Source organism: Drosophila miranda, chromosome 3 (genome assembly GCF_003369915.1).
Source record: "Drosophila miranda strain MSH22 chromosome 3, D.miranda_PacBio2.1, whole genome shotgun sequence".
In the NCBI taxonomy this organism is placed as follows: Eukaryota; Metazoa; Arthropoda; class Insecta; order Diptera; family Drosophilidae; genus Drosophila; species Drosophila miranda.
This window is the reverse complement of record NC_046676.1, coordinates 19,929,939-19,953,481: the sequence shown is the minus strand read 5'-3', so window position 1 is coordinate 19,953,481 and position 23,543 is coordinate 19,929,939. Positions and strand designations below refer to the sequence as shown.

General features: G+C 48.0%; 4 protein-coding genes across 11 annotated transcripts in view; 1 reads left to right on the top strand and 3 right to left on the bottom strand.

The window, feature by feature from the left end:
* Positions 1-1,682: 1,682 nt before the first annotated feature.
* On the top strand, positions 1,683-5,087 carry LOC108158131 (ARF GTPase-activating protein GIT2). 2 transcript variants are annotated; one of them, XM_017290314.2, is made up of 8 exons: positions 1,683-1,769; positions 1,931-2,824; positions 2,887-3,043; positions 3,116-3,201; positions 3,268-3,558; positions 3,957-4,147; positions 4,230-4,626; positions 4,694-5,087. In XM_017290314.2, exons 2-8 carry the CDS (start codon positions 1,955-1,957, stop codon positions 4,895-4,897), a joined length of 2,196 nt encoding a protein of 731 aa, XP_017145803.1. In that variant the 5' UTR covers positions 1,683-1,769; positions 1,931-1,954; the 3' UTR covers positions 4,898-5,087. The 2 variants fall into 2 exon arrangements, with proteins under 2 accessions (XP_017145803.1, XP_033247754.1); XM_033391863.1 differs by lacking the exon at positions 1,683-1,769 and having other exon boundaries at positions 1,801-2,824.
* An 806-nt stretch (positions 5,088-5,893) lies between these two features.
* Positions 5,894-13,629, bottom strand: LOC108158130 (mannosylglucosyl-3-phosphoglycerate phosphatase). Of its 3 annotated transcripts, none has more exons than XM_017290312.2 (10): positions 13,337-13,629; positions 9,179-9,407; positions 8,286-8,847; positions 8,130-8,216; positions 7,507-8,070; positions 6,931-7,445; positions 6,623-6,862; positions 6,466-6,561; positions 6,318-6,388; positions 5,894-6,245 (listed from the first exon to the last, which is right to left on the bottom strand). In XM_017290312.2, exons 2-10 carry the CDS (start codon positions 9,395-9,397, stop codon positions 6,188-6,190), a joined length of 2,412 nt encoding a protein of 803 aa, XP_017145801.1. In that variant the 5' UTR covers positions 9,398-9,407; positions 13,337-13,629; the 3' UTR covers positions 5,894-6,187. The 3 variants fall into 3 exon arrangements, with proteins under 3 accessions (XP_017145801.1, XP_017145800.1, XP_017145802.1); XM_017290311.2 differs by lacking the exon at positions 13,337-13,629 and adding an exon at positions 9,499-9,654; XM_017290313.2 differs by lacking the exon at positions 9,179-9,407 and having other exon boundaries at positions 13,337-13,627.
* Positions 13,630-13,835: 206 nt separating this feature from the next.
* On the bottom strand, positions 13,836-16,606 carry LOC117188284 (putative uncharacterized protein DDB_G0268542). Its single transcript, XM_033391864.1, has one exon. The coding sequence runs from the start codon at positions 16,579-16,581 to the stop codon at positions 16,315-16,317; it is 267 nt and encodes an 88-aa protein (XP_033247755.1). The 5' UTR covers positions 16,582-16,606; the 3' UTR covers positions 13,836-16,314.
* LOC108158132 (hormone receptor 4) overlaps positions 13,898-23,543 on the bottom strand; it is a 48,728-nt gene continuing 39,082 nt past the window's right edge. For 2 of the 5 annotated variants that reach the window (XM_033391858.1, XM_033391861.1), the window contains 7 exons: positions 19,576-20,598; positions 19,233-19,371; positions 18,580-19,131; positions 17,831-18,481; positions 17,291-17,393; positions 17,020-17,203; positions 13,980-16,911 (listed from right to left, as the gene is read on the bottom strand). In XM_033391858.1, coding sequence (XP_033247749.1) covers positions 16,606-16,911; positions 17,020-17,203; positions 17,291-17,393; positions 17,831-18,481; positions 18,580-19,131; positions 19,233-19,371; positions 19,576-20,598 — 2,958 coding nt within the window. In that variant the 3' untranslated portion in view covers positions 13,980-16,605. Of the gene's footprint in view, positions 16,912-17,019; positions 17,204-17,290; positions 17,394-17,830; positions 18,482-18,579; positions 19,132-19,232; positions 19,372-19,575; positions 20,599-23,543 lie in introns of all 5 variants that reach the window. The other 3 variants (XM_033391862.1, XM_033391860.1, XM_033391859.1) reach the window with 3 other exon arrangements.

Sequence of the window (23,543 nt, the reverse complement as noted above, 5' to 3'; positions counted from 1 at the left end):
CGTTTTTTGAATCGAATTTGAGTTCGCCGCAGTTCGCTTTAGCAACAATGAGTCCCATTCCATACACAAATGTTGCTAATTTACCAGCAACATTGCAACTGTTTTTTTGTTAAACTATTTTGCTTAAACCTTGTTTAGTCAAAATAAAATAAAAGCAAGGACTAAAAACTGGCCAGTTAAGTAGAAAATTGATTCATTAATCGTATAAAATTATTTGGGCATAGATAAAGGCCCGGTTGACAACATTTAAATCCTTGTCGCTCACATTCAAAAAAGTTCGATTTGGCGCGCACCACTCGGTATATTTTTCAAATGAGACCGTATATTTTGGTACTTATTTGAATCGGGTAGAATCTGTAATAACCGGTTCACAACAATGAGTCCAATTCCATGCACAAATGTTGCAGCAACATTTACTTGAAACCCGTATTGTAGTCAAAATAAAATACTTACAAGCAATTTAAAGATGTTAGAAAATAGAAAATGTATTCATCTATGGGATAAAACTAAGTGGGCAAAGCTGAAAACTCTATATAGCTTGAAATATCCGGATTTGGCAATACCCGGTTCGCAACAGATGAGTCCCATTCCATACACAAACATGTTGCTAATTCCATGCACACATACCCTGGGGGAAATGGATGATATAGAATTGCGGAAATGTGTTTCATCCCATGCTCTAATTAATGCAGAAACTAGTCAGTATCTATTTTAAACGATATTTTGCAATTAGTGGTCTTCTTACAGAGACAAAGAATCGCTACAGGGATCAGGTTTTATATACAAATAACTAATCAAATGCATGAACAGACCAAAAAAATGCAATCTAAAACTAGGCCTTTATTAATCACATTTGAAAGCAGCTTGGAAAACAGTATCTTTATATAATATTCACGAAATAGGGTATACAAACGCCCATACCCTGGTTGACAACAAATGAGTCTGCAAATACCAGCAACATTGACGTCACAACCTGCGACTATTGAAAATTTTTGTTGAGATCGTGTTTTTGTCAAAACAAAAAACATGCAAGTACTTAAAAATAATTAATCTTGATCAAAATTGTTTCAGCAATCATATAAAATGATCTGGGCAAAAATAAGAGATCTATATAGCTGGGAATATTCGACGGAAGAAAGATTAACCAAGAATTAGTCGTCATAACCGGTTCAGAACAATGAGTCCCATTCCATGCACACATACCCTGGGGGAAATGGATGTTATAGAATTGAGGAAATGTTTGTCATCGCAGGCTCAGTAGGTATCAGGATCGACATAAATATATACAAGATACTAATAATACACATGAATAAGTCAAAAACATGTCAATTTGAGAAAAGGTCTTAGTAAATTGCGTTTGAGCTACATATAAAATTAACGAAATAGGGTGTACAAAGGTCTATACACGCATCATGTCTTTAAATACCAGCAACACTGCGACTGTTTTTTTTGTTGAACTATTTTGTTTAAACCTTGTTTTAGTCAAAATACAGTAAAAGCAAGGACTAAAAACTAACCAATTGTGTAGAAAATTGATGCATTAATTGGATAAAATTATGTGGGCAGCGCTGAAGGTTATATTTAATTAGTTATATTCCACGGAAGATAAAAAACGTGGAATATGTAAAAAGAACTTCAATTCGTCAGTATATTCACGGTATATTTTTTAAATGAGACGGTATGTTTTGGTATATTTCTGAGGTTCGGACGGTTCACACTGCTTGTTTATAAATAAATAAAAAAAAAAGCGTCCCCAGCATTAATTAAAAGTAATTTTCATAATTGATTCGATTGGGTGCACGGGTCGCTAGAGCAGTGATGGTCAAAGTGGGGCTCAGTTCGTGCCCGCCTCTCTGACTCACAGTGGTTCCCCAACAGTGCGCTTATTTTCTGTATCAATAATTTTTTTTTTTTACGTATCGCATCGCAGGGTTCTTCAGTGTGGAATGCTTGAATGTGTTTCGCCAGCAGCATAATTGAAGCGCATAAGAAGTTATTTATAGCGCCCCCCGAGACCACGCCCTCGCGTTTAAGCAGCCACAGTCGGGCGAGCATTATGTCGCGCAGCAAGTCCCGTATACAGTCGGAGGTGTGCGGGGACTGTGGGGCCACAGATCCCTCCTGGGCCAGCATCAACCGCGGCATTCTGCTGTGCGCCGACTGCTGTTCTGTGCATCGCAGCCTAGGGCGCCACATCTCTATCGTGAAGTCGTTGCGTCAGGGCAACTGGGAGCCATCTGTGCTCAACTTCGTGAACTCTCTGAACGCGCACGGGGCCAACAGTGTCTGGGAGCACCACTTGCTGGACGGCAGCGGCAACTTGACGGGCAGCAAGCACGTGCCACGCTGGCGCAAGCCCACGCCCAAGGATGCCCTGCATCCCACCAAGTCTGACTTCATCAAGGCCAAGCACGTCAATCTGACGTTTGTGCTGAAGCCCAGTCTGCAAGATGACGAGGACTCCAGCGGCAGTGGCAGCAATCTGGAGCAGGAGCTTAGTCGGCAGCTCCACGCCAGCGTGCGGACCAGCAACCTGGAGACCTCCCTGCGTTTCCTGGTGCAGGGTGCCGATCCGAACTACTATCACGAGGACAAGCTGTCGACACCTTTGCATATGGCGGCCAAATTCGGCCAGGCCTCGCAAATCGAGATGCTGCTTGTCTATGGAGCCGACGTAAACGCCTTGGATGGCAATGGTATGACTCCCCTGGAGCTAGCCAAGGCCAACAATCACAACACCATTGCTGAGCGCTTGCTAGATGCCATGTACGATGTCACCGACAGGATCATTGCGTTCCTGGGCGGCAAGCGACCAGATCACGCTGTGGGTTTAGCTATTAACAGGGAAACTTAAAGATTACTGATCGTTTCTGTTCATATCCTCAGAGTGGGCGCCACCTGACAATACCCGAGACGAACGGAGCCGACATCAGCGAGCAGCTGAAGATAGCTAGAGGAAAACTGCAGTTGGTGCCGAATAAAATGTTCGAGGAGCTGGTGATGGACCTGTACGACGAGGTCGATCGACGAGAGTGCGAAGCCAGTGAGTCCGATCGGAAATTGCCTGAGCAATAAACAACTCTAATCGTATATTAATGTTTTGGACCTATTGCAGTCTGGTCGACGAGCACCTTAAATGCTGATCATGCAACTGTGCCATTCTTGCCAGCTAATCCGTTTTTGAGTGCCACGCGCAATCAGGTTTGACACGGCTACAGTCTACAAATTATTTGAACCTTCATTTCTCATCGTTTTGCTCGTACACAGGGTCGTCAGAAATTGGCACGTTTTAATCGCGCCGAGTTTGCTGGCCTCTTGACTGACGTTCTCGTCGACGCCTTGCGGCGCCAGAACATGGCCAATCTGCGACCGATGGATGCTTCTGGTCCATTACCAGCACATTATTCACTGCAATCGTTGCCGTATGCGAACAATTCCCTCCTGCTCAGTTCATTCGAGCAGAGCGGACACGATCCGAATCTGTCGGACGATGAGCCCATATATGATCCAGTGGCCAGTGACGATGACTATGCTCCAGTGCCTCCGATGGCCCAGCAGGTAAACCTAATGCGCCAAAAGATACTCAAGATGAACAATAGCTTCGGCTAGACACGTAAGAGGCTAGAAGACTGAAAGTTAGACATCCTGTGCTGTTCCTTCCCATTGTGTTCATCTGTAGGCAGGGCCCTATAGCCCCCCTGCTCTTAGCTAATATACATACAAATATAATCCATCCCTCAACGGTAGACTCCCAGTGTAGAGTGTAGAATGTAAGCCTCAATAAAGCTAGCCTGAGACTTGTGAAAGTGTAGTTTGACTACTTTTAGTTGCCTTACGAGTTGTGTTTAGTTTCGTTCTGCTTTCGTTCCCTGCTTATTGTATTTTATAAATAATTTAGCTTTAATTATGATTTCCGTTCACTTTTACTTATGATTTCTTTGTTGGTGCTCACCTAGGCCATTGTCCATACGCCACCGCGCAATGCCAATTCGCACACCGAAATGGAGACGCTGCGCAAACAGCTCTGCGAGTACAAGTCGGAGATCAACCAGCTGAAGAACGTGGTGCAAATGCTGTCCAGCGAGAACACGCAGCTGAAGTCCAAGTTCTCCAGCACCTCCAACAACAGCGTCTACGATGAGCCACTGTAAGAATTTTGAGTTATTACTTTTTCGTTTTGTATATTCGTTTCGTTTATTTTGGTTTTTTTCGGCGTTTTTCGGGGATAGGCGCATTGATCTGAGCTTGAGCAGTCCCGAAACAGAACACGAGCCTTTGTCGCTGCCCGAGGGTAGTGGGGCCAATGCTGATAGCGCCTCCTCGAACAACTCCTCGAACCAGTCGACCATCAAGCGGCCAGCCAGCATGTACGAGCGTCGTCTGGCGCCCCACGTGGCAAAGACCCACACGGATGTGCGGAACACGACGAGCATGTATCAAATGGCTGGCGAGGGCAGGCCTTTCGGGGAGGAGGTTAAGCTGCGCTCCGATTTGGTAACGCGTTGCCTGAAGGAACTGATACTGGCCATGCAGCCGGTGCCAGAGGACCAAAAGCAGTCGATTGCACCGCACGGCGAGCTCATACGAAGTGCCGTCACAGATTTGATTGCTTTGTATGCGAACTTGGTGAGACCCCCAGGGAAACTGTCAGGATTGAAATGATTTAATTGTACTTTTTCGACCATTGTTGCAGCCCCCAAATACAAGCGAAAAGACACGAGAGACCCTCAAGCAGCTCACCCGCCAAAACATACTCATCCAGCACGAGTGCGAGAATCTGCAAAAGGCCATCGAGGCCGACGACAAGCAGGCCATACAGAAGAATACCTTGGAGGTGCGCGACTGTGCCTTCCACATTGCCAGTGCCATAAAGACCTTGGTATTGCAGTTCTACTGAAAGCTGGAACTGGAGCTGGAATACAATACAATAACCTAATCAGTTTAACTCGACCCCCAATTTAGCATTAACTGTCGACTAACCAACGTGCTTCCGCCAAATAACATACACAGGACCCAACCCCTTTTACATATGTATTCTATGTATCGTATTTAATAAATGTTCACATCAATGTACTTCGTTCAATATACACAAAATGCGTTCCTTATGGGTTAACGTCAATAGAAAAGACGACTAAAATGGTTGAATGTGGATATTTTCGCCTGAACGGTCTAAACGGGAAGGAAGTCAAGGATGTGTTATGTTCAACATCTATCATATCATATCATATCATATCATGTCATATCATATATATCGTTTCCTATCAGGTGCATGGGCATCCCTCTCGATTGGGGCATGTATATTGTACATTTTAGTTAACTATATGTTCTAAGCAATGGACAATCAGCTAAGCATGGCGTATACATATATGTATACATACCTGTATATACATATATATATATATATTTATTAATTGTTTAGCTGTTTACAATATAAGTAATTGATTTTGTTGCTGTCGCTCCTGTTTCTGTGTGCCTGTGTGTCTGGGTGTTGTTAACCTGTTGGTCGTCTATTAAGCAATCAGATTGCTTCTATGGACACTCCTGCTGTGTCTATAGTACTACATTCCGTTGTTGTGCAAGTTCGAGGAACTTTGACTGGTTAAAGCCTTCATTTACGTGTGTCTACAAAATAATATTCGGGCTCTCTGTGAACGCTCCAAAAGTATTCATAAAAATATACATATCCAATGCAGATATACAAAAATTAAGGAGCATTGTCTAAAATATTGCTTTACATTCATTTCCATTAGTTTGCTTCTCGAGCGTGTTCCTCCGTCCGATATCATGCCACAACCTATTTTGATTGCGAGTAAAGAGCTAGCTTGCGCATGGGATTTTTAAATTATTTGAGGAATCTCCATGCTCTTTCCCCTTCGTGAAGACAACATATCAATCAGCTGTGAATCAATCAGTTTATCTAATTAAAATTAAGTTTAACTATTGGTAATCTTTAGGTACACATAAGGACTACAGATACATAATATCAATATCTAGTTTTGGAGGAGCCTTAAAAACGTTTACAACGAAACTTAGCCAAAACGAAGATCAGTAACAATGAACAGCAATACATGGACAGCAATAGGTGATAGATCCCAGGGGTCTGGTCGGGTCTGGTCGGGTCTGGTTTGGTCTGGCCTGCAAAACTAACTAACTAGCTAAATACTTTGTCTGTCTGTGCTTATCCTTATCAAATATGTCTCTCCACCCCGGACCCTGGCTTAAAATCAAATTGTCTAGACTTGTAACTAGAAAAACGAAAGAGAAATCAAAAATTAAATGCAACAAATGCCGGAAATGTCTTTTCAATAAAACTTTACTCGTCCTCAGCCTCGGTTATCGTTGAGTTCATAATCTGCGTCTCCTTTTTGTACAGAAGCTGCCGATGATGCTGCAGAAGACGATGGGAGAGGAGAGATTGTTCAAACATACGAATATCTGTATCTTCTGCAGAGTGCTTGTTCCTACCTCTTCGTTTTGAATCATCACGATGCGATGCTCCAGCTGCGGCGCCAGCTCGCACGAGGACTGCTCCAGATCATCGAGGGAGGCACGACGCAGCATCTGAGGGGGTAAACTGAACGTTATCAGGGATTCGTTTTCCATTCTCGTATCACGAACTGACCTTCTGCGAGTTGCCATGCGACAGATCCATCGACTTGTTGTGGTGGCCCACAGACAGCTTGCGGATGGGCGATGGGCCGTCCAGGTCCATGCTGTCCAGGCACTGGACCAGGCTATGCCTCCGCGAGAGCGTCACCAGCGACTGTCGGTGCTTGGTGTTCTGGCCGCACTTGCGCGAATTGATGGCCTTGAAGTGATTCTGCAGTGTTATTCCCAGCTCTGGACAGGCATCGTCATCCATCTGGTGATTGAACGAGAACAGAGCTTTACAATAGGAACACAAGGAACACTAAATGATGGAAGACTAACGAGAACATTGACGCCTTTGAACATGGTATAGCCATCGCAGCCCATGAAGATGTAGCTCTTCACGCACAGCTTATAGGTCTGCTCCAAGTTGAGGTACTCATCGCCCACCTGAATCAGCTGGGGATCGATGCGCTTGCCGGGCTCTGCCAGTGGATTGAAAGCGAAGCTGATGCCAGCCACTTGGGGAAAGCGTCCTTCCAACTTGGGATGGGCCGATACGCCGTTCTCCAGGGCCTGCCACAAGACACGGCCGCTGACCTCGAGCAGGATCAGGGGATCCCTCATGGGTATGACATTGACCAGGTCCCCCATGGTGAAGGCTCCTACTGGATGGATGCGGTCCGAGCGGAAGGTGCCGCCATTGAGTATGACCACATCGGCGCCAACCGCAGCCAGGACCACGTCGCACACCCAATTGCCGAGATTCGTCTCCTGGGTGCGCACCCGGGAGAAGCGTCCGTCCAGCTCCACGCTGAACACCCCCATCACATCCGACAGCTTGCTCTCAATGAACTCTGCGGGAGGAACAAGCGAAGGATTAGGACTAGAGATTCCAGCCACCAAACTGCGACTTACTTGAGTACTTGGAGAGCTCCTCCTTGAGCTCCGGGTCCTCCGGTATTTTGGCTGTCACGTCCACACACTTTACATCCGTGGTAAAGTGCTCCCGATTGGCGGGATCCCGCTCGATGGTGATGACCGAGAACTGCTGGAAGTCCGTTCCGGACTTGACGATCATTTTGCCGTTAATCTCCGTCACCTCCCGGACGTGGTCGTGTCCGCCCAGGATGATGTCGATGCCGTTGCACTTCTCTGCGAGATTGATGTCGTTGGGGGTGCGCATGTGGGTCAGGGCAATGATCAGGTCGCATCCCTCGTTGCGCAGCTCACGGGCCAGACGATTGCCCGCCTCCACGTAGTCGATGAATGTCACTTCGTTGGGGTCTATGGTGGGCAGCGTCTCCAGCCACTCGCGCTCCACCAGCCCAATCAGGCCAATGGAGATCTGGTTGTGCAAGATGAAGTGGGAGATCTTGCCCCCGCCCAAGGGACGGCCGGTCTCGTTGTCCACCACATTGGACATGAGCCAGGGGAATTCCGTCTGTTTGATCAGTTTCACCAGCACATCCAGGCCGTGATCTGCAAAGGCAATGATTAGATAACCTTCTGATTCTAAACCACCAGATGGCTTCGCTTACCAAAATCATGGTTGCCAAAGACGGCGCAGTGTGTTCCCACCGAATTGAGCACTGGAACCATCTGTTCTCCCTGGGTGAAGGTGCTCACTGAAAGAAGGAATACACAATATTAGACATTATGGTCTTGCTGCTCCCCCCCATTCCCCTGCCACTTACACATGCTGGGCGAGAAGGCGTCTCCGCTGAAGAGGACCAGCGGATTGAGATGTGCATAGCTCTTGATGGCGGTGGCAAATCGGGCTGCCCCGCCCACCGGCTCCGTCTCAGCCATGGACTCGATGTTGTAGACATCGTTGTAGTGCAGAATAGTCAGGGGCTTGTCGTCGCCCTCGGTCATCTTCAGCAGCTTCTTGGTCTTCTCCAGCTGCGAGGAAATCGACGTGGAGCGGCCGTTCAGGCCTGGAGGTGCTACCCGCGATGAGGAACCGCGATGGCGCGGACTCTGGGGCTGGCTGACGGAGGCGTAGACGTACGCGCGCGTGGAGTGTGTCAGCAGCGGCGTCAAGGACTGGCTGCCGCTGGGGTCCTCTTCGTTGCCAAAGTTGGTCGAGCCGCACAGGGAGGCGGCGGCACTCGATGCCGCGGCGGGTCCGGTTGTCGCGGTGGGCGCAGTGGTCGTCGGCGTTCCCAGCGACAGGTCAAGCGAGCGAAAGTTTGGATTGCTGCTCTGGAGCATGGACAGGGTGCGAGTGCCTGCGTCGCGCACCTCGATGGAAGCCTGCAAGCGAGCAGAACAGTGCGGATGGTTGTCAGTTGCTTCATCCGATATGGAATCTAGCTTTTTCTCTCACTTCACTCTGACACTGACACTGACAACGACAACGACATTGAGTAAGTCTGGCCACTGTACTGGGGCCAGGGGCAACTGAATATTCAAGCGGGAGGCAAGAAATCAAAAATAAAGAGGAACAAAGCTAGGTGGAGGGTGAGGGGGTGGGGGTTGGCGAGCATTGCCTGGGGAGGGGTGCAGGTTGTGGGGTACACGCATTCACTTGGGGGGTGCTGGGGGTCACATCAATAGTAGGGTTCGGATGGATTTTGACAGAAACCTGCTTCAGCCAGCCGACCACGTTGCCCATGGTGGCGGCTCCTCCTGAACGGGTGCTGCCGCTGCTGCCCGACAAGTGGCTGAGGCGACGACTTGATCCCGAACCCGGTCCGTGGCCAGACGGTGATGGCGTTGAGGGCGGTGCACCTTCTCCTCCACATCCACCTCCGCCTCCTCCTCCTCCTCCGCCTCCTCCTCCATCGGTGCCCGCAGTGCTCATCCTACAGACGCTGCTTGGTATGGAAAATCGAAATGGAAATGGCACACAAAAGGTTTGTTCATGATTCTCGTCTTCACTCGGATTACACTGGTTCGACTTACAAAACGGCCCTGCAATATTTCACGCTACGTAGGCTCATTTTCAATGCAAGAAATTAATAAACAAATCAGAAAAGCACAAAAGCAGAAACTGAGAAAATATTTCGTAATTTCGCGCTAAAAATAACGAATGTGCGAGTGCCTCCGCACCTCTCGGACAATAAACTGCAAATGTGAATGCAAATCAAAGTGTAAACGGAACAAAAGCATTCAATATCTTCTCCCCCATCAATGCAATAACAAGAGAAGAGGCTGAGAGTGAAAGTGCAGAAAGAGAGAGAGAGAGAGAGAGAGAGGCATTGCTCATAGCTCAAGTCTCAGGTCTTATCAGAGTGGAGAGTCATTTCCTTCATTTGCTCATCGAAACAATAATGAACGAATCGGCAGTATGTCCGATGACCTCTTTCCCTCATCTCAGGGTGAGACAATCCCAAACAATCGGCCACAGAAACAGCGACGGAAAGGTTTTGGCGAATAGTGAAATGGAACCGTTTCAACCACATTGACATTGATAATGAAAGCAGCGAGCAAATCGACAAAGTCATCCGCACAATGCTCATACGCAGCGTTGGCGGTGTCGCGACGAGCAAGGTCTTCGCCTGGGATGCATGAAAGCTGCTTGGTCTGTCGAGCAACACAGCACAGGATATGATGTGCAGTCGCCCGGGAACATGGCTTCGATGCACAGTCTCATCAATTGGGGCAGACAGCACCGCTGAAGAACAGTTGCAGATAGCTTTGACGGGTTGGCCGACAATCGAAACCAATCAGCCACCCCCTTCTGACACTAATTGTGCGGACAACAAGCCATTTGTTCGCTCAATTTACCAGAGGAATGTCCAATGGAATTCAATTACAGTTATTAAGTTGTGCGACTACTAATTAATGCAGTGGTCGGTGCTAAACTTCAATTAAATTCGTTTGGCTAAACTGAAAAGCAAATTAATTTCGTATTTCCGCAAAGAGCACTTCAACAAGTTTATCGAAAAACCATATCGCGCAAAAGTATCTCATTAAGCTGCTCTGCAGAACCTGCAGAACCAGCAGAGCCCCTACCAATCCACGTACACGGATTATGATTCCGAGAAGCAACCGCAAAATCCCATTTCGTTTTTTGCAAAGACCGCAAACAGGACACCCATTTTTTTGATACCCGTATATAATCCCTATATATGTAGTACACGTGCGTATACTTGTACATATGTAGAAAAAGGACCCCAATGCTCTCTTCTGGGAACTTCGCTTGCAGCAAAAAAACTATAGGTTTTGCTCGTTGCGTAGCTGTGGCGAAATCCGGATCAAATATGATGCACTTGGCCTTCAAAAAGCATGAGTTACAGTTATACCAACTCTCTGTGAAGTATTATAGAGGACACAGAGCAAATCGAATGCACTTTCTTTTCACTTTCCACTGCGGCTGGCCAGGAAGATGTGAAAGTTCTGGGAGAAAACATTGCATGCAATCAATGGAGGAAATCGAGCATGCGATGTGGTTTCTCTGTCCTTGACTCTTTCCAGCAAGGCAGAGACAGCCTACAAGACAAGAGCCAAGGGTTAGGGGTCAACAAAGTGAGAAGGAGGGAGGCCATACCATCGGCCTGCTGCTTGTTTTTCGAGAGCCAAAGGACAACCGTTGTTAAGGGAAACACACACACACTTCTACTTAAGGAACGAGTCTATGAAGTTCGGATTAGGGTTCTGGCTGTGGCTGTGCCTGGGCCTGGGCCTGGGGCTGGGCTCGAGTCTCCGTTTATCACACATACTCGTAATCGTACTCGTATGCAGCCAGGCCAAACCACAAGTTCATTAGCATATTAGGTGTAGGCCCCTCCGACGTTGCATGCTGATTGCCATGTAACATTCTAGTTTCGGCTCCGACACGGAAGTGAAGAGTGCAATGAGCAAAATGGAAACACAAACCACAAGCCACAAATGAGAACTGAATTATTAACTAGTTAACTAGTTCTTCATCTAATTTCGAATCCACACAATTTGCGAAACCTCTAGAGCTAGTTTAATACCGTCCCAACCTTGACATTCGAAAATGATCAATAAGTTTTCATAGGTCAAAAATTAGAGTTTTGTTTTGAAAATACTTTTCGTCTCACTCACTTTCGTGCGTTCTGCTTTCCAAGGGCTCCGTTTGGTGTCGAGTTGGGGTTGGGCCAGCGACTATTCTTAGAATTTCGTTGTGGAATGCAAGAGGCATACAAATATGTTCATTAAATTCATTAACTTGTGCAAGGAATCTAGAAATGGCAATCTAGATTCTATCTTTAACAAATGAGAACTTAATACTCGAGATGTCCGATAACCGTACTACATAGCGCCTTGTTTTCCTTCAATGATAACTCTATTATTATTTGAATCTACTTTAATCAAGTTAGAACAACCACTAACATTCCCCCAGTGGCAAAAACATAGTTAATCGATTTTTTAAACTTCATCTTTAAAGCCTCTTTACAACGCAATTCCTATCCACGCAATTAAGCACGCAACCAGACACGGAATGACACCCACACGCACCCACCCCCCCCACCCTTTGGTGTGCTTCTGGCCAGATAGTACGTGGCGCCAGCTGCTGCTTGTTTTCAGTTTTCAGGGACTGGTGATGCTCCAACGCTAAAGATTTAGCGGATGTGCGAGTATATCATCATCTACGGGTAATTTCAACTGCTGGTTGTGAATTAATTCGTGTCAAGGTCTCAAATTTGAGCAATTTTTGAGTAATTCATCAGCATATTTGATGAAAGCTAAACCTACAAAGTCACAAATGTCTTGTATAACTGCTTATATCCACAATTCAAATCAATTTAGAGAATCTCAAGGTCAGAGAACTCAAAAGATCACACCGAATGCCCTAGACCTTGCTGGCCAGTGTCACCATCTCCGACACCATCCCATCTCTCTGGGAGCAGAGGCACTTGTTGTAAATGATTAAAATACATATACATATTCGAACATACATATATACAGCAATGCCAATCCAATGCATTTCCGAGCACAATCAGTTCCGAGTGTATAGCAATCAGCTGTGCTAGAACGAGAGTGCTAACGAAAGCTTTCTCTCACGCAATATTGGGCTTTTACTCTCTCGCGTCGTGTGTTTCCTATCTCTCTCTGTCTCTCTCTCTTTATTTTAATAAGCAAACACGTTGTTCGGACGCTTTATTATTTGTAAGTTAATAAGCAAAAACGTGTTGAACGGTAAACGGTTAGCATATCTACCTGCACACAATACCCATTACACATGTACATATGTCATGTTCATGTCCGTGGGTATTAGTGGTTCTGTGTGTGTATCATGCGTAATAATTTCGTGAGGGTTACGGGTAACGCGTACACTTGAACTTGCAGCTATCTCCTGGCAAGTAAAAATAAACTGTTTATGCAGTTAAACGGTGCGTAGGCTGTGCTTTTTGGGCCCTGGAGCTCCAGTTCGCCACCTTTGGCCCTCGAGCAACCAACCCCACCCCGCTGGTGACCCGTTATCCTAATGTACGCGTGTGCGTGCGTGGGGGAGGCATTAATAATTCAACACTTTGTGAGCGGACAGGGCATTATTTCATTTTTGCAAATCCCTGCGAATTTTTCAATTGACGCATCCGCCGTCCTACATCATTCACACAATGTACCCCCAATTAGATCACTCACAATCACTTTCACTGGCCAGCGTCGTTTGCAATTTGTATTTCACTTAACTGCAGGTTAATCAATTACACTGATAACGCTGGCTGATTTTTCCCCTGGCTGTGTCCCACCCCCCCCCTTCGTTCGTCGCGACTCAGCAGCACTTTTTGCGCGTTTGTTTACGGTCTGGTCTGGTGTGGTCTACACTTACAAATTGCTTCGGCTTTTGTTGAGTACAAATCCTTTGTGTTTCCTTGTGAAATTGGGCAATTTCCTTCTCAATGTCCTGTGCAGCTCCGTTTTTGTGCTCTGTAAAAATGCTACGCCTGATTTAATTTTTCCTTTTTGTGTACAAAATCTTCTGCGTATCGAAAGGAAACTGTGCAAAGTATGGGAATACGAGAAATGCCGAAACAACCGTTCGCTCGCGGACAGAAAAACTCTAACTGGCCTCCACTTACACGCGAGTGCGATGCGATACGCCGATGGACCCAAATGGGGAGGAGAGCATGCGCCAACCGCAGAGCAGCTAACAGCAAAGCTCTCCCAACATAACAGAGCTAAATGAATCCAATCTGTTGAGCCAAGATCAAATGTACAGAGAAAGCTTTTTGGGAAAAGCTTTTACTGCTAGCTGCAAGCTTTGGCAGACACCTGTGCAACAGTTTTAGAGCAACTGAATGTTAGCATGAAGAACAAACGCATCAGGCTGCTTTATTATTTAATCGTTTTATTTATAGTACCTCACTTTAAAAATTACGTTATATCAATATTACATTAAATGTGGTTTGTTTCGTTTATTACATGGGTTTTGGGTTGTGTGGTGTTTTGTTTTGTGGTGTTCTTTCTATTTCGGCTTATTTCGTTACATAGATAGACGTTTGTGTTTTCTGGGAATTTTGTTTGTATGGGTTTACATTTATGGTTTATAATAGATATTTCTGTATACGCATATTTGATAATCCAAAACGTGCTATAATATTGAGTGGTTAAAGGTTACACTTATACGTTTAGTTAGCTTACGGTTACATGTATTATTTCATTAGTTTTTAGTTTTCCAGTGATCCATTTTCCATTTTCCATTTTCCGTTTCCCCCGTCATTTTCAAATTTCTGGGATTTTTTTAATTGCTCTTACGGCAATCGTAACAATGTTATGCTATTTTGCTTCTGTTTATTGTTTTTTTAACTTTTGTATATGCTAATCGTACTTCATATGCTTTCATTAATTTACAATGATATACAGTTTTGCTATAAAAAACTTGTGAATCCAACTAAAGATAATAGGAATAGAATTATATAATGTCGAGTATAAGGTAAGCATATTGCATTCAGTTCTACGGATGATCTATAACGCTAAAATAAATTAGTTTTCAACTTTGATTCTCAAATTCCACATATGTGTATACCTTTACCCCTCTGCCTCTTCCACTAACCACTAAAAACTATATTTAAATGTATTTACATGTGTTGTTGTCCACCACGAATCTCCGGATTCGGATTCGGATGCGGATTCGCCTAAACTAAGTTGAAAAAAAAAAAAAAAAAAGTTTCCTCAGATACTGCATTACTATATATATGTGTAGATGTATATCCCACGTATTCATATTCATATTCATATTCGTATTAGTTTTCGTTTACGCTACTGGAAGTTATCATACAATTGGGGTTTGTTTTTTTTTTTAAATTTGAAATTTTTTTTAATTTAAATTTACTATCCAAGCCGATGTCGGTGGAAAAATGTTCTAACTCATAAATAATAATTTCAAGGGGCATCCTAAACATGCCTGAAAGAAAACTATTTTAAATGTTCCACCGTAGAAGTTCGGGCTTATTATTATTCTCTTCAATTTTGTTGTGTTCTGATACTAACGCTAGAAATTTTACACATTCACTTGGAGGATTCCAAGTAAATATACATATATATCTATATATAGGTGTGTATTTATTGGTTGACTTCTCTTAGATACTCGTATGCGTTTGCGATGTGTTGGCAAATTTCTACTATTTTTCTTTTTTTTTTCTTTATAAAAAATACACTTTATTTCACGCTTTACTTCAATTCTACACAATGTTCTTTCAACGTATCATAAATTCAATTTTTAAATGAAATCAAAACTTTGTGGCTTCAGGGCGCTTCCGTAAAATTCATATAACTTTTTGATTTTCATCTGGGCTGGTTGGTTGGTTTTACACGCTAATGGATCTAATTGCTAGGACCTTGATAATTTGGTGTCTATTCTATTTTAAGGTATTTCCTCGCTCCTGCCCTCGTTCGCAACCGATAAACGGTGTGGTTTAAAGCATTCGATTTGATTCAAGTGTTTCTTCGCTCTTCGCGCTATGGTTTGTTTTTTGTTTGGGCCTGGCTTTACGGTTTTCACGGCGCTCTTTCAGTCTCACATAAAGCGAAAATAATATTGGATGTTGGTGTGGAGGGGAGGAGAGAGGGAGAAAACTAAAATCAGAATTCTGCTACTTCTTTGCTTAAAACTACGATTTGCTCCTCATTCAAAGTTCTCAGAATGGTTACAAGTTATATCTGTATCTGTATCCGTATACGTATACGTACACGTACGTTTATGCATATTTTATGTCCACTAAAAACGAACTACTCTCCCAGCCGGGAGACCAAAAAAAAAATTCATTATCTTTCGAGTTTAGGCAAAGCAAAATTCATGTTTCCTGTACGATCTATATATATATATATATATATCTGTATATCTTTCCTTCTTTCTTTCTCTTTACGGTCTGCTTACACGGCTAGAACAAAGGACTTTGAGAACCTACATCTATTTAACTATGTTCCGTATAATGTAGATAAAGCATATTTCTTGTTGTATTTACAGTTCATACACATCTCAATTGTGTAATTAATGTCCATCTAGTTTTAATCGTATTTGTGATTGGATTACTCTTGGGAAGTTCGAGATGGTTGGGGGGGGTATCTATCTGTCTATCTGTCTATCTGCCTATCCGACTGTTCCGACGACTGCTCCTAGCTCTCCTACTGTTTGGACATTCGCAAATGAAACTGCATCAGCTTGCGCTTCCAGTGCTTGTAATTAAATCTAAACTTGATGTCCTCGGACTTGGCCACGCCGGCAATCGTTTCCATTTCTTGCTGATTATGCTCCTGCTGCTGCTCCTGCTTCTGATCGTGCCTCTGGTTCCGCGGCTGATCCTGCTTTCAACGCTTTTGTTTGGACGATTTCTTGCGCTTGCTGGTTCCGGTGGCTGCTATTGTGGCCGTGGCTGTGGCTGTTGCTGGAGGTGCAACAGCCGGTCCGCTGACCAACGCTGATATGCTGGCAAACGGCGTGGTGCTGGCCGTGCTGGTGCTGGTGCCTGGGCCGCCACCAGTTCCTCCTACTGCTACTCCTACTCCTACTCCCACTCCCACTCCCACTCCCACTCCCACTCCCACTCCTACTCCTAGTCCACCGGTGCTGCCCATTATTGCCGCAGCGTGCAGTGATTCTCAACTACGCTCGGGCGTGCCATGGTGCTGATAGATCTGCTGAAGCTGCTGCTGCTGCTGCTGCTGTTGTTGCTGTTGGCTATGCACCACCTGGCTGCTTGACGTCACCACATCCTGCTGCATGTGCTGCGGATGGTGGCCCTGGTGGGGCGACTGCTGTTGCTGCATATGCACCACATGCTGCTGCATGTGCTGCGGCGTTGGCGGCCCCTGGGGCGAGCTGTGATGCTGCGGCGTGCTATGATGCTGGGGCGTTGGCGGATGCGGCGACGGACTGTACGGGAACTGTTGCTGCAACATATGCAACTGTTGCATAAATAAATCAGATTGTTTTTAATTGTTCTATCGGTTAGTCAAAGCTGGCAGGCACTTGAGCGTGCGCGAGTGCGCGAGTGCGCCGCGTGAGCTACTTACCGAGTTCTCCTGACTGTGCTCGATAATCTCAATGCTGCCGGTGGTGTTGCCCGAGTTGTTCAGCAGCGAGACGCCGCTGGTGTTGGCCACCACGTCGTACTTGCCCCGCTTGAAGCGGCCGTAGAGCGAGCTGTAGGGCAGGTTGTAGTGGATGGCCGCCTGATTGATGGACATTTGGCCAACGCTGCGTGGCGGAGAGAAAGGGGGGATAAGACGATACGAGGGTGTGGATTAGTGGGCCAAGATCCAGACTCGAAACAAAGACTCTTACCGCACTGAGTTGAGGGCCTCGTTCATGGCGTCTTCGGACCATGGTGTGGGATTCGAACGCGACAGCTCAATGCCCTCCCGCTTGCAGCGTCCGTAAAGTGTTCCTTTGTGGCAGTGAAGTGGAGTGAAGGGGAGAGAGTGGGATTAGTTTTGGGATACTGGACACACGAGAGACACGAGAGCAAAGTAGACAACGCGAGATAGAGAGAGAGAGAGAGACACGAGAGCAAAGTAGACAACGCGAGATAGAGAGAGAGAGAGAGAGACACGAGAGCAAAGTAGACAACGCGAAATAGAGAGAGAGAGAGAGAGAGAGACACGAGTGCAAAGTAGACAACGCGAAATAGAGAGAGAGAGAGAGAGACACGAGAGCAAAGTAGACAACGCGCGAGAGAGAGAGAGAGAGAGAGACAGCAAGGGACAGAGGGTGGATCGAACGTGGATCATCAGAGTAGAAGCAACGACGAGAACTTGTGGACAACATTTCAATTCAATCCCGGACTTGGACTTGGATTTGGATTTGGATTTGGGGCCGACTCACCTGTGGGTATGCCAAACTCAGCGCTGGCTTTCTGTACAGAGGTATTACCCGCCCGGATCGCCTCCAATGCACGCTCCAAGTCCTCGGGCGTCCACGTGGTTGGGGCGGCATTGAAGGGCGCCGCCAGGCGGATGCCCTCACGACGCGCTATCTTGTAGAGCGTCGATGAGGGTATGCCAAAGGCTTTGGACGCCTTATTGGCGGATATTTGGCCCGAGCGCAACGCCTCCAAGGCGTTCTGCAGGGCATCCTCGTTCCACGACTTGGTGCCGCCCTCCTTCTTGGGCGTTTCGATGCCCAGGCGATGAGCACGCTGCCAGAGGGTGGTCGATGGGATGCCATAAATGGCAGATGCTTTCGTCAGGCTCATGTTTTGGTTCTTTAATGCATCTAAAGCTGAATTCATATCATCTTGTGTCCAAGCTTTGGGACCATTAAACTGACCTTTCTCGCCAGAGCCAGAGCCAGCCCCACCACCCATGCCCCCACCACCACCAGCACCACCGGGGCCGCAAACGCTGCCGCCCAGCCCTCCTCCTCCTCCTCCTCCATGCTGCTGATCCAAGTTCGTGTAGTGCGGCTCCTTCTGATCGTGCGGCGAACCGTTCGCGATCATCATCGAATCCTCGCTCGTGTCCGAATTGTACATATCTGCCGCAGGACGAGAAGTATAGAGGATCGTTAGCAAGGATCGTTCAGGGACATTAACATTAGGACTAGGATATTCTAGTGGGTCTAGCAGCACTCACCCATATGCCCTGAGGACATCATGTTGACAATCTCCGGCGTTATAATCATCCCCGGCTCGTGCTTTATCTGGCTCGGATCAATCTCCATGACAGTTGCCCCGCCCAGCTCCGCGTGCGTCACATGCCCACCATGCTGGGCGTGTACAGCTGCTGCGGCTGCCGCTGCCGCCGCCTGCTGCTGCTGCTGCTGCTGGTGGTGCTGCTGCTGTTGCTGCTGCTGGTGCTGCTGTTGATGCTGTTGCTGCTGCTGTTGCTGCTGCTGCTGCTGCTGGGCCTGACTCTGGGCCATCAGCTGCTGGGCATGGAGGTGTTGCTGCTGCTGCTGATGCTGGGCCTGATGATGGGCATGCTGCTGCTGGGCCTGGGAGAGCGCGTGCTGCTGGGCAGCCGCCAAGTGCTTGGCATCGATCACCTCGCTCTTGATGTGCTGCACCAGGTTCGAGTTGCTCTCGTCCCCGGTATGGTGATGGGCTATCGAGTGCATGGGAGATTGATCGAGTCGGTGGATCTGCTGCGCCAGGTGATTGTCAATGTCGAGCGGTTCGGTGGGATCTAGACGAAAACAAAAGGAAGAATGCCTTGCGTTAGCTTTGATCGAGCCAGGAGAGTCGCCGCTGCTTGGACCGGTGCCCTCTACACTACCGATAACTCACTTGATAGATCGCGTGTGTCCGTGCTGGGGTTGCACGACAGATCGACGTGCTCCGTTACGGTGACTGGTGTGGCAGATGGTGCTGGTGGCTCGGGTGTGAAGTCCAGGAATCCCATGGGCACGCCTAGCAGGCCTCCGTTCTGCGTGCGATCGAGATTCGTATACAAAGAACAAAAAAGAGGACACGATTAGCCTCGATATGGATGCGGGGGAAGGTGCAGGCGGGGGGGAAATGGTCTGGACAGGACTGGGGGTTACGGTTGCCTATTGCCTAATGGGGGTCGCGCCCTCCCAGTTTCCTGGGGTGCAGGAGAGGCTGAAGAGTGAGACGGCGACACACTTACCATGCCCATGCCTAAACTAGTCATATTTTTTGTATCTTTTCCGTCGCGCGCTACTACAATTTGTGTGACGATGGCTTGGCCCGCTGCAGTCACTCCGCCGCTCACGCCCGTTGCATTGTTCGAGTGGCTGGACGAGTTGGACGACGGCGAGGCCAGGGATTGCTCTGTCTTGCAGATTTTGCTCGGCCTGTTCTCGTGATCGTGGCCGTCCTCGTGCTCGTGCTCGTGGTCGTGGGAGTGTGACAGATTATGTGAGTGATCGTGGGAGTGGTCGTGGTCGTGGTCCACGTCCGACTCGTCACCGGTTCCCGGCACGGGTATATAATTGCCCTCGGCCGTCTGCTGCAGGCTCACAATGGAGGTCTGGCTCTGGCTCTGGCTCTGGCCCTGCAGAAGCAGCGTCTGCGAGTGGTGGTGGGCCGGCTGTGGCTGCTGGGAGACGCTGCTGCTGCCGCTGGCGCTGCCTCCGCCCAGTTGCAGATCCGGAGACTTGGATCGCTTGAGTCGCGACTTGCGTGTCGTCGGCTGTAGCCCGGCTGTAGTCTGCGACTGCAGACCGCCTGCTCCGCTGCCGCTGCCGCTGCTCCCTGCACTCGCTATCGCGCTGAGCAGCTGTCCGCCCAAAGATGCACTGCCACTGGCCACTCCGTGGTGCGTCAGCAAGGCGTTGATTTGTTGCTGTTGCTGCTGCTGCTGGGCATGCACCTGCGCCTGCTGCTGCGCCTGCTGTTGCTGGTGTTGCTCCTGCTGGTGGGCCTGCGCCTGGGCCTGTGCTTGGGCCTGGGCCTGGGCCTGGGCCTGGGCCTGGTGGTGCTGGTGGTGGTGCTGCTGCTGCTGCTCGAGCGGGGGCGATGCTGCTCCCCCCGACACTATGCTCGGGTTGACGATGCTCCCCACGACCGCCTGCTGGATGTTCTCCGACACGGTTATTGTCGCTGTGGCCGCGTCGTTCAAGTCATCCGCGTTTTCCGCTGTCTCGCAGAGGCCTTTGATCTTCAATTGTTCGGCGGTGCGCAAGAGGCCCTGCAATAGAAAAACCAAAAGGAAAATGGGGATGAGTGATGCGATTCGAGACAAAATACATGTCGTGTGCACGACGCGAGGCTCTTCTCTATATTTGAAACACGATCCATTGATTGATTTCTCTCTGGCCGGCGGCCAGGGCGGATTGGATTTGATTGAAAAACAGCCTACTGGTCTGTGGAAAGTTGAAAGAGTTCCAAGAACCACGCCCGTTCCGGCTGATACACCGGACACACACCGTCGCACATCGTACATCGCATAGGATGCGGGACAGGGACAGGGACAGGGACAGGGACACCCCTGAGAATACATAACGGAGCTTAGGTGATGGAAATTCCGTCCGTCCATGGAACGCTGTGACAGTCATTACGGCGTCGCTTGTCTTGGCATGGTCACCAGTGTCCACAGTCCTCCGCAGTGGTGTCCATCCAAAGCACAGTCCCAGATCCAACAACACTTTCGCCAATGCCAACGCCCACACCCCAACCCACCACCCACGACCCACCACCCTCTCACTGTCCCAATCCGCTGCAGTTGGCAGTTGGCAGTTGGCAGTCGACAGTCGCCGCAGCAATTGGACAGACAAATATTTACTTCACAAGTTTTTCTTTTAAGCAGTGCGCAAGCGGACGAGGCAGAAGCCTCCGTCCATCCATCCGGATGCCCCCCCCCCCCCCTCCCCATCAGAGCCTGGCTGCCCTCCTCCCTCGTCCATTTTATACATTTTTTTTCATGCTTCGCATTTTAAATTAAAAATACGGAAAAAACACAACGCCGCACGCACACTCCCACCCCCACCCCCACCCACACTCCTTCTCTTCTCCGGAGAAGAGATGCTAAAGAAAAAATTCTTATTACCGCCTTTCAGGGCGGGCCGGGAATGGGTTTGTGCGGGGTTTCGGATGGAGTCCGGGGAGGAGGGGGAGGAGGTATCCTTGCGAAACAGAAAAGAAATTAAGGCGAAAAATTGAGTAGGTTGAAATTTGTGTACCCGTTCTTTCGGTTCGCTCAAGCCGCAACGAAATATCCACCCCCAACCCCCCCCCCCCCCCCCCCCCCCACCACACACCGCCCCCCTCCCTTGGGCCATCGTCCAGTTTGTGTGTTTTAAAAAAGAAAATCTTTTCTTCTTCGACAGAAAGAAGGAAGAAAAAAAAAGGGGAAGGCGGCGAGGTGGGAGGGGCAGGGGCAAGGAGGCCGGTAGAGCAGATGAAGAATCCTTCGAATAAATGAAAGAAAAAATTTTCTTGTGCTCGCTGTAGATGCAAATGGCAGGCGCCGGAAACGGAACTACAGCGCAGGCGGTGGCCAAAAGACTGGGGATTGAGTGGAGGCGAGCAAGAGCAGGGGGGGGGGGGGGGCGGAATGTCGGGGCAAGGATGCATGATTGCTTTTATGGGTGAGAGTGGGTGTGTGTGGGTGTGTGGGTGTGTGTGGCTGTGAATGAAGGGTTCGGACTGTGGTTTCTGCCACTGCCACAGCCACTTGCTCTGCTCATCAACGCCAAGGCTGCCTCCCCTTACCCCTTCCCCTTCCCCGCCCCCTTACCTTATTTATTTAAAAAAAATATCAAAATAATAAGAGAAAAAAAACAACAAACATAACAAATTTACGCAACTTTTTGCACTGGGACTGGGACTGGCACTTTCTTCACTTCTGCCTGTCCGGCACTTTATTAACGAGAAGAGAGGAGAAGAGAGGAGGGGAGAGGAGAGAAGGCCGAGACGGCGACGAAGAAGGAATTAAGAAAAAAAAAGAGTTCGGGCCAGAAATTTAAATAAATTGTGGCAAGGAGTAGCGCGGGGGGGGACGAAGTGGGTTGGGTGGAGGTCCTGGGAAGGTGCGCCAACCCAAGGCGAGCCCAATCCCTTTCCAGCCTCTTGGACTCCTTCTTCCTTCTTCCTCCTTGGCACCAATTTTTTTTATTCCTCTTTGGTGAATTTTCTTGTTTTTAATTACGACAGCGACAGAGAGGGCAGGACACAGGACACAGAGAGAGAGCTCTCTAATGGCCAGAAGGGACACGCAGGACACCCGGACAGCGCACTGCAGAGAGACTTGGCCGGACTCCTCTGGGTCTTATGTAAAGCAATACGAAGGAAAAAAAAGGTCCTGCGTGGAAAAGGTCTTGAGAAAAATGCGAAAAAAAAATCGGTTGGCCATTGAGGCAGGACGAGGAGGAGCAGCAGCAGTGGGTATGTACTCGCCCAGGGAGATTCATATGGAGAACCGGGGCAACGGCAACGGCAACAGCTAACCCAAAACCAAGAACAAAATCCAAAAAAAAAGGCTTGGAAAATAGAGGTAAAAGCAAGAAGAAATCAGTGCCAGCACACGCCACCACCCCCTTGTGGCAGCCTGATAATCTCTTGCCCTCCCCCCGCACACCCAATGCAAATTCCAATTAAAAACTCTTCATGTGCTAAAGTCAAATCAAAGAGAGAGAGCGAGAGGAACAAAGAGGGAGATGCTTAGGAGACCCAAACACAGAGAAGGGGTGGGAGGAGTGGCGAGGAGGGGTGCCACTCTTTGTGCCCCATTGAAATTCTAACGCAATTAGTGCATGAAAATAAAGCGTCAATTCTGCGTTGCGTATGAGTGATATATGGCTTAAATGGCAGCAAATCGACCCCTCCATCAGCCAAGCCTGGCTAAAGCCACGCTAGAGGTTAGACCCTAGTGGCAGTCCCAGTCCCCTTCCCCGTCCCCTTTGGGGCATAATTGAAAAGCGAGACCAGCGACCATCTGACAACAGAGTAAAAAAAAAAAGGAGCAGAAGAACAAAATGGCATCAAATGGCTAGCGGAGAAAAATCGCTTGGAATTGGAAACATGCATACAAAAAAACTATGAACACAATGCCCGATCAAAGAGGAAAGGAAAATCAGTCTCTAAGCCATAACTGCAGCCTGGACTGGACGGGACTGGACTGGTCTGGGGGGAGAA